Raw genomic sequence first — 12,116 nt, forward strand, 5'->3', positions numbered from 1 at the left:
GTTAAAATACAATACTGAAAATTGTAGAAATTAATCATGAAACAGAAAAAAATGCAACAGATCATTTACTTCAAAAATCGTGTGAAAAAGAAAGTATAAACAGCAATGGCACATTTATTTCACAGCTCTGAAGGCGAATCCTCCTCCGAAACAATTTAGGGTAACGCGACTGGAGGAGTTGTCTCCCTAGCAAATCTCTTTGGTAGAGGAACGTCGTCCCAGATGGTTGCTTCTTTTTTGGAAAGAATTTATGAACTTGCTTATCCCTTTGTTAACAAATGTTTCCATGATGTTTTCGAAGCTATTCCGAACATTTAATTCCAATGCGCATGCTCCGGTTTGGTCGAAAAATGAATTTATGTTCGAGATCCGAGACGAACCAATCTAAAATATTTTGGTCAAAAACCGAATTGGTCGAAAACCGAATTGGTCGAGAACCGAAGCGTTCCACTGTACCAGTGATTATCTGTTCTTTATTGATTTCCAAAACCCAAGCTGTGTTTGTCCGTGTGTCCGTGTATAGTGTAAACATAGTCCATATTCTGACTGATTGTAAACTGTTGAATATAGATTTACATGTGCATGACGTATACCAACTAGCATCTTGTATAATGCATTTAAAACATGGTTTACACACTGCTACTTTTGTGTGGCTAATAGAGTGATTGGTCAAGTGGGATCACCCATGGCTGGCCGGGTGAGGTGGTTGTGGCAGGTCGGGTGAGGTGGTTGTGGCGGTTGTGGCAGGTCGGGTGAAGTTGTTGTGGCTGGTCAGGTGAGGTGGTTATAGTAGGTCAGGTGAGGTGGTTGTGGCAGGTCAAGTGAGGTGGTTGTGGTAGGTGAGGTGGTTGAGGCAGGTCAGGTGGTTGAATATGAGGATTAAATGCGCTATGATATGTTTATCAAATGTTCATCCTTTTCTATTGGGTTTACCTGCAGGAAGAAAAAGTAAGTGAGTCTATATATGTTGGTGGAGGCTGGTGATTGATGTCTCCACCGTCTAATTATTGTCTAATTATTCTATTTGGAGCTGCTTTCTCTCCCTCCGGCGTGATAGGGTGTCCATCTGGCTGCATGATTCACCTGGGATGTGGGCTGCTCCTACCTTGAAGCCATGTGTTCTACATGCTGCTAACTCCAATTATCTTTCCTCTCTGAGCAGCCTAAAATGAAGCCTTTTCTGTTTCAGGTTTTGAGATTTGCTTTTAAATATTAATCATAAAAATTGATGGTTATAAATTTTTCTACTGTGTAAGTTTTTCAAGCTGCCCTGAGCAATACCTGTTGTAGCATGTTATAGCATGTTATCTAACAGATATCTCTCAACTAGCTCTCCTTATTAGAGACTTCAATCAGACTGATCTGTTTTCACTGCACTCCTTTACACCTACTTTGAGCAACTGTGAATCAAACCGCTCAGTGTGAATAGAAGGACATTACATTTGATCTGCTGACAATATTTGATATAGAAAACTTACAGTTATTAATCGTGGTATCTCTCTTGTAGTTTGAGTTAGTCGTCTCTGAAACACTCTCATGCTCTCATACCAACTGTGTCATGCTCTTATACCAACTGTGTCATGCTCTCATACCAACCAAGTTTTAGTTTGACTGTGACTCACGTCTCTTCTTCTAGATGAATCGGCTTGAGGCGCAAGTGAGAGATAGAGACTCTGATCTGGAGAAGAAGAACTCTCAGCTCGAGTCATTGAAAACAGATAAGATTCAACTAGAGGGTGACCTGGCAGACGTGAGGTATGAAGGTGAAGTGTCCGCGCGCAAGATCACACTTCTTCAGAAGAAGGTTAGATGCTTTCCTTATTTCATACCGCAGTACCCGTTGACAGTACCTGTTGACAGTACCTGTTGAAAATACATTTTGCAGTACCTGTTGACTTGACCTGTTAAAAATACCTGTTGACAGTACCTATTGACAGCACATGTTGACAGTACCTGTTGACAGCACATGTTAAGAGTAGATGTTGACAGTACCAGTTGACAGTATCTGTTGACAATACTTGTTGACAGTATCTGTTGAGAGTACATGTTGGGAGTACATGTTGGGAGTACATGTTGGGAGCATCTTGTTGACAGTATCTTGTTGACAGTACCTGTTGACAGTACCTGTTGACAGCAGTCAATAGTTTTTAGTTTGTGTTCCCCTATTAGTTTTTTTGTATTAAAATATAATGCTGTGTTAGACTTCTGTCACATCTCTTCTAGTCATGTCATGACATGGTTTCACGTGTCGTGTCATGTAGGATTTGACCTGACACCGTATGTACATCTTAATCCTCAAATAGTTGTTGATCTAATATAGCGCTAATAAAACCATATTTAACATCAATGTTTTGGCCACTGTAGCCAGTTTAAAACCATGATTGTTTCGATAGATCCACCTATCCGGTGAGTTTTAACTAACTGACTGTTGGCGTGTATTTAGTAGCTTTACCCATCTAAAGCTGATTTCAAGAGATTAAAAGTAGGGTAAGTCGCTGTCAAACACAGGTAGCCATGTCTATGAACAGCCATTTCTGGTTGAACAATATTTCAATGAACAATGATCATTTCTGATGCTTGGCTAATCTGGGTTTAACAATTTGTTTCAATTGATTTAAATTTTATTCAACAAATACAATATATTTCTATTTAAAATATTATGTTATTTTCCTTTCCATTTGATCTCTCATTGGCTTAAGGTGTTTTCCTCAAAGACCAACAAAAATATGGTTTGGTAGTTGGGAGGCTATCTAAATCAGAGGTTCCCAACCAGGGAGGAATTCCCCCTAGGGAGAATTTTGAATATACAAGGAGGGAACAGAGAGGTGTTTGATTTGATAAATTTTTAATTTATGACTGCAGTGCATTTAACATTTTGGTTTTATCTATAACACTAGTTGCTAATAATGAGCTACTAGTCAGAACCCAGATATATGTGAACACATCCATCCAGATTTTGATTGGAAAGTAAGTTAACCTAGTCATAAATCATTCCACTGCCAAACTGAAGGTCATGTATTGTTGTGTGTTGCATGTGTGCTGTATAAAAGTTTATATTATGTTATATGTTAAAAAATGTACAATAAAATGGGAGTATAATTTGTATCGGTTGTTTTTAGTCAAGTGAGTTAAAAGTGCTTGGGGAATCAAATGTATGAAAAGGCATAATGGGGAACTTAATGAAAAAGGTTGGGAACCCCTGACCTAAATTAATTATATTTCTTGCTGAATTGTAATTCCTAACTTAATAAATTTGCATGCTACGTGTACGATTGCTATGTTGAATGCTAGCGGTGCAGTGTCGAGACTTTGCACTGGCTGAATTTGAGTCTATTAACCACTGTTCACAGTATTTCTAATAGCCTTTGTTCTAACCTACTGTTATAACCTTTGTTCTAACCAATTATAACAGCCTTTTTTCTCACCATTTCTAATAGCCTTCATTCTAATCATTTGTAATAGCCTTTCTTCTAACCATTTGTCATAGCCTTTGTTCTAACCATTTGTAATAACATGCCTTTCTTCTAACCATTTGTAGCAGCCTTTGTTCTAACCATTTGTAATAGCCTTTGTTCTAACCATTTGTAATGGTCTTTATTTTAACCATTTCTAATGGCTTTTAACTGTTTGTAACAGCTTTGTGTTAACCATTTGTTATAGCCTTTTTTCTAACTATTTGTAATAGTCTTTGTTCTAACCATTTGGACGCTTCGTAATGAAGGTTCGAGTGAACATCACAACAAACTTTACACAGTTTTAAGCATGTGCAATGAAGACTTCAGTAAATTGTTATTAAAATGCTGGACTGAGATTACAAATAACAAACAGCTAAATTTCAGCAGTCTTACATTGTTGATATCACCTGAAGTATTTTGTTGTAAACAGTGTCATGCTCTCCTTGCTTTTATAACTGCACTGTATTTTATATTACAGGTAGTAACTATGTGTGCTCTGTCATATCACTTGCCCCGAGGCGTCAGTGTCGTACTGCTAGTAGTCTACAGGCATTGGGGTGTAAATATCTGTGAATTCTGTGAAATTCGTGAATTCGGTCAGAATGAACGAATAATTTGTTACGTGTGGCCATACCCTTAATGTGGCTCAGTTAGCAAAGCACAAACCTTAACCTGCCTGTATGGCGCAGCTAGGGGAGCCTTCACCATGAGATGTCACTATGAGTTAGTCAGCAGATCATGTCCTTTGTGGCCGAGTCTGGTACACTCAGAAGTGCATGAGTCCTCAAGTCTCAGTGGTGGTTGAATATTGCTTGTATTTTTCTTGTAATTCAGAGGGTTTACAAGCTTAAGTAAGATATGCTGATGGCCCAGTATTTGGTATTGTTAGAATAATCTCTCAGTTCATTCTAATACACAGCCACTCTGTATAGGTTGATAACAGCGCTGAGCTTTTGAAAGAGAAAGATGATGAAATATCTACATTGGAATCACGGATCTCTAGTCTCTCAAAAACCTCTACTCATAATGAAACAATCGATCAACTCCAGACCTCTTTAGATGAGAAGAACAAACAGTTGGAGAGGTCAGTGTCTAATCTCAACTAATCATTTTTGATGTTTTGTGCGATAATGAGCTTAGAAATTTTTGAAACAACAACCAGCAAGTTGCGAGGTTAGCAGGCAAAATATCTCCTTTAATAGTTAGGTAATGTCACTCCCCGCATGTGCCATTGATCATTTCTCTTTGCTTTTCACCTCTGTCACATTACACACATATCTAACTATATGCTCACATGAGTGAGCCATACATCTTGCTGTATACCCGCATCACTGACATCCATATATATATACACTTTGTACGTGTAGATTACACTTTCTAACTGTGTCTGCATGTGATAATACATAAGAACAAGCTATATCGTATGATGATGATAGTAGACACTAGTTCTACCTATATATCATCAGGATGAAGCAGCAACTAGATACGGCTGCTAACGATAGGAGTGAAGAGCTAACTGAGTACCAGAACTCTAACAGAGAGTTGAGCAAGGAACTCGAGCTACTCAGACAGTCCAGTGAAGACAGCAAAGTAGGTCATCAGTTACCTATGTGTACTGGTAGTATACACTAGTAGTTTGTACTACTAGTACACACTACTAGTGTATACTAGTAGTGTGTACTACCAATGTATATTACTAGAGTGTACTACTAGTGTATATCACTAGTGTATTATACTACTACTGCATATTACTAGTGTATACTACTAGTGTGTACTATTAGTGTGTACTACTAGTGTATGCATACACTAGCACATAGTCATGCCCTAGAGAGTTTTACACAGCTATGGGCTTAGTTTTAAGGATAGTCAGTGTATCTACTTAAACCTTTCGTAATATGTAAACTGTATTTCTGACTTCTTGAAGGTTGAAATATTATCATTGCAAGAAAATCTATCAGAGTTAAAGTCACAGAAGCTAAAACTTGATTCACAGCTCAACCAATCAGAGAAGAGCTGCAGTGTGAAACTACAGGAAGTGGAATCGCTGAACAACAATGTTAGCAAGGTAAGCAAGCAGTAGCGGGCGGAAGTATGTTTGCTTCCAAAAATCCATGGCACCAAGATGCTTGCACCTTGCCAATTTCACCTTGAGTTTGAGTAGATGAGTAGATAGGCATTTTGAAGTACTGTTGGAAAGTCTACTGCTACCATTACAATAATCTAATATCTTTTGTTACAAAAATATAAACTAGCCATCGTCAATGAAAAGTTCTTATTTATCCGTATTCAACCAGTAAAGACTTGGATCGTAGATCACTACTATTTAACTGCAAGCAATATTTACGTTGTCTACATAAAACTGACAATTAATATTTTATTATGATGTTTTAGAAAGACGATGCATATATTTCAATTGTTTGTCTTATACAATGCATTGCTTTACCAGAAGTATTGCTTCATTAAAAAGATGATATATACGCTATGTTGATCTTCTGGATGTTCACAGACATCTCTGGTGCCACTCGCACTTCAAGTGTCAATGCACTACAGGCCTTTGATGGAAAATTATTTTAACCCAAATTATTATTTGTACCATTTTAAATTTTTCTTGTTATTGCTTTGATAATTTTTGTATCAGAAGAATGAGCTTTTCTGTTTTTCATCATCAGTTTGAGCGTTAAAAATTTATTTCAACAGTTTGTAACAGTTAAAGTTACATATTAATTATCGCCAGCGGTTGTCTGGTGTGATTCTTAATCGACTTCCTGCAGCAAAATAATTGCATATCTGTCAACTGTCATCAAAATGCTTGTATATTGGTCACCTGCAGCAGTCGTCAAAGTGCTTGCATATTTGTCACCTGCAGCAGTCGACAAAGTGCTTGCATATTTGTTTCAGCTGAAGAATGATAATGCCCTTCAGCAGAAGCAAAGTGCAGAGCAACTGGCAAAGATTAATGAAATGTCTGAGCATGCCAAGGAACAGGCTGAGCAACTACAAAAGTACCAGCACGAGATTGATCGCCTCCTTGAAATACTCAAGGCAATGGAGAATGAAAAACACAACAAGGATAAACAGATCAGGGAGCTACAGGAGTGAGTTTTCCTTGCCTTCCACTCTTGCACTCTTAGTCCTTAGCCCACTTGGCAAGGAGATATTTGTTGCAGATGTTGACACTCCATGTTGACACTCCTTCTAGTCTAACCTATAGATTTGGGTTGGTTAAAATGGCAGCTAAACAATACAGTTTGAGGGTAGCGCATGCCTTCATTTGATTCATGCTGCTCTCGATATGCAGTGCTCTGACTCTACCTCATAACATTACAGGCAGCTGAAAGAGGTGAAGCAGAAGTTCGTCAACCTCAAAAAAACTCAGCGACAAGAGGACAATAAGAGTGCAGGCAGTGCCGATTCTAATGGAGACATCAATGTGAGCGAGATGCAGGTAAGCGTACTGCCTGTCTAATAGAGACATTAATAATGTGATATGTATAACTTAAGTGAGATGCAGGCAGTCATATTCCTTGTGTTGGTGGATCGAGGCATCATTATTAGCAGTTATGTAGATTTGGAGATACGGCATGTAGTGCAAAGTATCATTATTAACAGTTGTGTAGATTTGGAGATACGGCATGTACTGCAAGGTGAATTGTATAAAACAGGCTCGCACAAAGAGGTACAAGGCACGTATCGAGGAGCTGGAAGAAGCGTTGAAGCAGAGTGTTAAGATTACAGCCAAGTGTGAGATGGTTGTAGCGACACAGAAGGAAGAAATAGACAAACAAGAAAGACTTATTCAGCAAGTAAGTTTCTACAATGACTCTCTACTTTGTTATCTTGTTTTCAAGCCTTCGTAGAGAAACACTGTTACATTTAGTCTTATTGTGTGTTTAATAGTACAAGGGAGATGTAGCCAAAGCCACTGAGATTAGCATACATGTACACGATCTAGAAGAAAGTTTACAAGATAAAAATGAGCAGCTTCGTAAGCTCGTAGCAGAGCGCGGGAGGCATATGGAAGAGCTATATGAGATGAAGTGAGTTGGAGTGGTTGATTGGAGAGTTGTCTCCTTTGTCTGACATTGGATATAAGTTTTACTTATGGATTATTTGTGATTCTATTGGTAATCATCGGTCATATCATATTTGGGTGTCTGTAATCATTCGCTATGAATTTATATTGATCTAATCATATGATCAATGTCTGCAGACAGGAAGCCATACTAGCTGCCATTAGCGAAAAGGATTCGCATATCGCATTGCTGGAAGCTGCCAAAACAAAGAATGCCAGAGATGATATTGAGAAACTGAACAATGACAAGCAGCGTCTCAATTTGAGGCTGAAGGATTTGGTGAGTTAACTACTCATTGTTCTTGTAACCCATCACCCTCATTTTATTGTAACCACCCGATTAAGAAATGATTGATTCCTCTCGTATACTTATTTGGAGTTAGTTCCTCGATATGTTCATGAACTCAAGTGTTGGTAACAATCACTGACTGGTTATTTTCTATATTAGACAACACAGAGAATGCTGCTGGTGGTTGAACAAAGCTCGGATAATGCTAGGAAACTTTCATCACAGCAGAATCAAGGTATCGTTTTAGTTAGGTTCATGCTATTTTACATCAGAACTTGCAGATGGCTCAAGTTCTTTAAGTTGGTAACAACGACTATGCCATCTCGAGTACCTATCCACCAAATGTGAACATTGTGCTGTTTTCAAAGCACACATCTATAATGAAATTGCAGTTGGTGTAGTATACCAACTACAATCAAGGTGCAGATTAATACACAAGGTAAACCTTGTCAATGAAATTTTTCACTTGTGGGGTGAATTACAGCTGCAATGCATTTTTTTCGCACCAATAGGATATTATTGGCCATTATTATTATTACTAACAATGAACATTCCTACTGCAACCTTCTTCAAATGCCTATAAAATGTTGCGAAAAGTAAGGCTCCTGCATCTCAGATACAGGAACATGACTTGAGATATTGTATATTAGTTTTGAAGTAGTAAAGTTTTTGTTTTGTTAGCCCGGTTTGTGGGCTCTAGGCTGAGAAATAATGAAATCATACCTGCTGACATGTGTAGAATTCATTACTTTTTGTAGATCGCTCCTCAAAAATGAGTTCCTCAAAGAATTTTCCTCCCGAATAAAGATATTGTAATAATCTTCTGTAAATTTGCAAGTTGTAGAACCATAGAGCTTAGAACAATTTTAGATATTTTATTGTATTTCAGCGTATATAAATGTTTTTTTCGTGTAGTTGATGTCTCATTTCTGCCACATATTTATCCTAGAAGGGTAGCATATCGCATGTATCTGCTGTGGTAGGAGGCAGATAGCCATCAGTTCTACTCATATACAAATTATGAATTGTTATTGTTTTAGCCATCTGATCTTCACAATCACTACTTATTGTATATTTTTATCTTTTTTTTTTATCCATTACCGACATGGTGCTAATTATATTTAAATAGTGATGCGTAATATAACATGTGAATGCTGTTGAGAATTGTGCCTTCTTTCTCTTGCCCTGATCGCCACTGCATTTCTAGTATTTCTGGTAGTTGTCTTCTAATGGCCGCTGTCTTCGAAGTACCGTATAACAATAAAGTTTATTTTCTAAAATGTGTAACAATGTAATAATATTAGAAATTGTATGTGGCATATAAAACACATATCTACAAAATCTGTTTTCTTCTTGGCGACCAGTCAGACCTCAGCCTCTGCAAATAGGATGGTTGTTTTAAATAGATACTGGAAAACACACCAGCAATGACACGTGTTAAACTTAGAAAATATAGATGACTTATGTCCCTATGCTATGGAATACATGGGTTACTAAAGACATATTTTGGTAATTCTGAAGTTGAATACATAAAACATGGAGCTGAATATGCTAGAACTGAGCTAACCTTCGAGACTATCCGTATCTTTAAGGCAACCCTAAGGCAAACAAAACACGGATTAACTGATAGTTATAACTTACACAATAATGTTGTTGATTGGAATGTGTATTAGTTTGACAAAGAATCCTATGAAACCCATGATGGCAAATCCAATGGCAGTAGCTACAGCAATCTTTTGAAATTCTGCAAGTAAAAAAGGAACAAAATTCACAACAAAATTCTAAAACTAAAATCCGGTGCTATATCGAGAGTGACATGATTTGGTAGAACAGTAACAAAGAATCGGATATGAATGTTGTTATGGTGATATTCATCCCAGCAATACTTCTTTTGGTGGAGCTTGTCAATGCTATTTGCAAATGTTTAGATGAAGTCCGGGAAGCATGGCTGGGCAGCTGGCTATGAGCTTTGCAAATTATTTTGAGACACTTTATCGATAAATTATCAGCTAATAATAATATTGAGCTATGAAGGTCATTGCAGTCCTCCACTGATTCCACACACTTTAAATAACATATTTGTAGTCTTGAGGTCTAGAATATACAATCACTTTACTAATTGTAATAATCATACCTTTCCAATCTGGCTTTGTGCAGCGCTTAACTAATCGAATAGAATCTTTACTAAACTCTCTTAATGGTTCGATAGCTTGAGTAATCTGATCCATCACTAATATTATAATATAAGTCAGTCCTGTTTTTTCGGTGTCTGATCCTTAACAGCTACAAAAACATGAAAATAATTGAAATGTAACTCCCGAGGATGAGCCAAAACGAACATATCATTTTACAAATGATAAAAGTTATACTTAATGTGCACATGTAAAATAACTTGAAAATTTTGCTTATAAATTTGGATGTGGTCTTTCACAACCAGCAAAAAAAGTACTTTCATATTATGAACTACATAGCCTACGCAGAAGTATCATCTACATATAGATTTATGGTAGCTACACCTAAAAGCAATTTCAATGTTTAAAAATAACACCAATCGAAAAGTAAAAAAATGCTAAGATGAATGGTGAAATCTCCCTCATTAACTAACTTCGCATAAGAAATATATGAAACAAATGCTAAAAGCTGAGCAAAATTGAGGAGTAAATGAAACACTGAAGCCACACTACAATGGAAACATAATACTATCATGCCGTACCAATATAGAGGTGACGGTTTTATAGTTTTACCATCTACTAAACATTTTCCTTCCAAATTCCACGCAATGTTTGAATAACATGTTATCTTCGCATACCTTGCAAACTAACTACAAACGTCTTAAATATTAAAACTATTTTAATTTATTATCCTCTATTTTCCCACAAAATAGTGTTTTAGACGCAGCGCTTTATTTCTAACTAGTACTGTCAAACGAACTTTGATCTTACCCGGTATTGCCAATGGGAAATGATAGCTGGCGCTGATGTGGACCGGAAGACTCAATAATTGGCCGAGAATTGACATTATGACCTTTTGAAAGTTAACCTTGACCTACAGTAAAGCTAAGTTTCACAGCGTATTGCCCTTTGACCTATAATTTAGATCAGTCGCAAATGAACAGTTCGTATTTTAGGACAGTTGTATCAAACACTGTCAATTTGTTCAACGCTGCTTTGTTTAACCGAATTGAGGTAGTCACATATTGCATTTGCTATTAACATATACTTATATCAACGACTTTGCTAGGAAATACATATATATTATCGTAAATAAAATTTTAGATAAAAACATTCTTAGTCGTTTTGTCGACAATTGTCGTGCTATTGCTATACGCCAGTCTATCTTAACCCTTCGTAAGGTACGGACTGACCATATACCTATATACAGTTAAGTAATCTCGTACTCTTCTACATCAGATCACATGAACTTTTAACATTTTGCTAGCCATGTTTTACGTTTATGCAAATCTCATGTGTTACGTGGTTCTGAATCATATCGAAAGCCCATGGACAACTTTAATCATAGCTAATAAGCAATAATGAAAGAAAATTAAACTTAATATATATAGAAATAACTAACTGCTATTTTTGCCGAAACATATTCGTAATATGGGTCATACCTATTTATAAAAAAGGAAGTAAAGAATTACCCACTAACTACAGACCAGTGTCTTTGACTTGCATTACTTGTAAACTTCTCGAACATATTGTATCTTCTAAAATTCATGATCATCTAAACACATACAACATTTTGCACGATAGTCAGCATGGATTTAGAAGTGGAAGATCTTGTGATTCCCAGCCTGTTTATACAGTTAACGATCTTGCTTCTAATCTGGATAATAGAATTATTACAGATGTAATCATATTAGATTTTTCTAAGGCATTTGATACTGTGAATCATCGTAAACTTTTACTCAAACTCAACTATTACGATATAAATGAAAAACTTATTTTTTGGATAGGGGATTTTTTATCTAACCGAAGGCAATTTGTTTCCGTGGAAGATGCCAACTCTCCATTTTGTCCAATTAACTCAGGAGTACCCCAAGGGTCAGTTATGGGACCCCTTCTTTTTTTATTGTACGTTAATGACTTGCCAGACCTTATGGTGTCAGAATGCCGACTGTTTGCTGACGATACTCTTTTATTTAATTCCTGCGTCAACAAAGCGGTATTGCAGCAAGACCTTAGGGTACTCCAAAAGTATTCTAATGAGTGGCAATTGACTTTTAATGTTTCTAAATGTGCCGTTCTTTCAGTTGGAGAGTCGAATTCAAAAGCAAGTTATTTTTTATGTGACCAAC

The 12,116-nt window shown here is 36.8% G+C and overlaps 2 protein-coding genes and 1 long non-coding RNA gene across 5 annotated transcripts in view; 2 read left to right on the plus strand and 1 right to left on the minus strand.

Moving 5' to 3' along the window:
• The window catches only part of LOC137385304 (ELKS/Rab6-interacting/CAST family member 1-like), a 29,077-nt gene extending 20,097 nt beyond the window's left edge, over positions 1–8,980 (plus strand). For both annotated transcript variants that reach the window (XM_068071743.1, XM_068071744.1), the window contains 11 exons: positions 1,637–1,804; positions 4,388–4,539; positions 4,922–5,045; positions 5,380–5,520; positions 6,354–6,550; positions 6,783–6,900; positions 7,118–7,258; positions 7,353–7,492; positions 7,666–7,807; positions 7,976–8,051; positions 8,575–8,980. In XM_068071743.1, the coding sequence (XP_067927844.1) occupies positions 1,637–1,804; positions 4,388–4,539; positions 4,922–5,045; positions 5,380–5,520; positions 6,354–6,550; positions 6,783–6,900; positions 7,118–7,258; positions 7,353–7,492; positions 7,666–7,807; positions 7,976–8,051; positions 8,575–8,621 (1,446 nt within the window). In that variant the 3' untranslated portion in view covers positions 8,622–8,980. The remainder of the gene's footprint in view (positions 1–1,636; positions 1,805–4,387; positions 4,540–4,921; positions 5,046–5,379; positions 5,521–6,353; positions 6,551–6,782; positions 6,901–7,117; positions 7,259–7,352; positions 7,493–7,665; positions 7,808–7,975; positions 8,052–8,574) is intronic.
• Positions 8,981–9,064: 84 nt separating this feature from the next.
• On the minus strand, positions 9,065–10,817 carry LOC137385307 (uncharacterized). Of its 2 annotated transcripts, none has more exons than XR_010977760.1 (4): positions 10,759–10,817; positions 9,951–10,099; positions 9,458–9,560; positions 9,065–9,194 (listed from the first exon to the last, which is right to left on the minus strand). It is a non-coding gene; the product is annotated as an uncharacterized lncRNA (long non-coding RNA). The 2 variants fall into 2 exon arrangements; XR_010977761.1 differs by lacking the exon at positions 10,759–10,817 and adding an exon at positions 10,530–10,661.
• A 94-nt stretch (positions 10,818–10,911) lies between these two features.
• Positions 10,912–12,116, plus strand: part of LOC137385305 (integrin beta pat-3-like) — a 30,136-nt gene continuing 28,931 nt past the window's right edge. Inside the window, exon 1 of the mRNA XM_068071745.1 lies at positions 10,912–11,001. The gene's annotated coding sequence lies outside the window, so the exon portion shown is untranslated. The remainder of the gene's footprint in view (positions 11,002–12,116) is intronic.

This window comes from Watersipora subatra, chromosome 1 (genome assembly GCF_963576615.1).
Source record: "Watersipora subatra chromosome 1, tzWatSuba1.1, whole genome shotgun sequence".
Taxonomy (NCBI): domain Eukaryota; kingdom Metazoa; phylum Bryozoa; class Gymnolaemata; order Cheilostomatida; family Watersiporidae; genus Watersipora; species Watersipora subatra.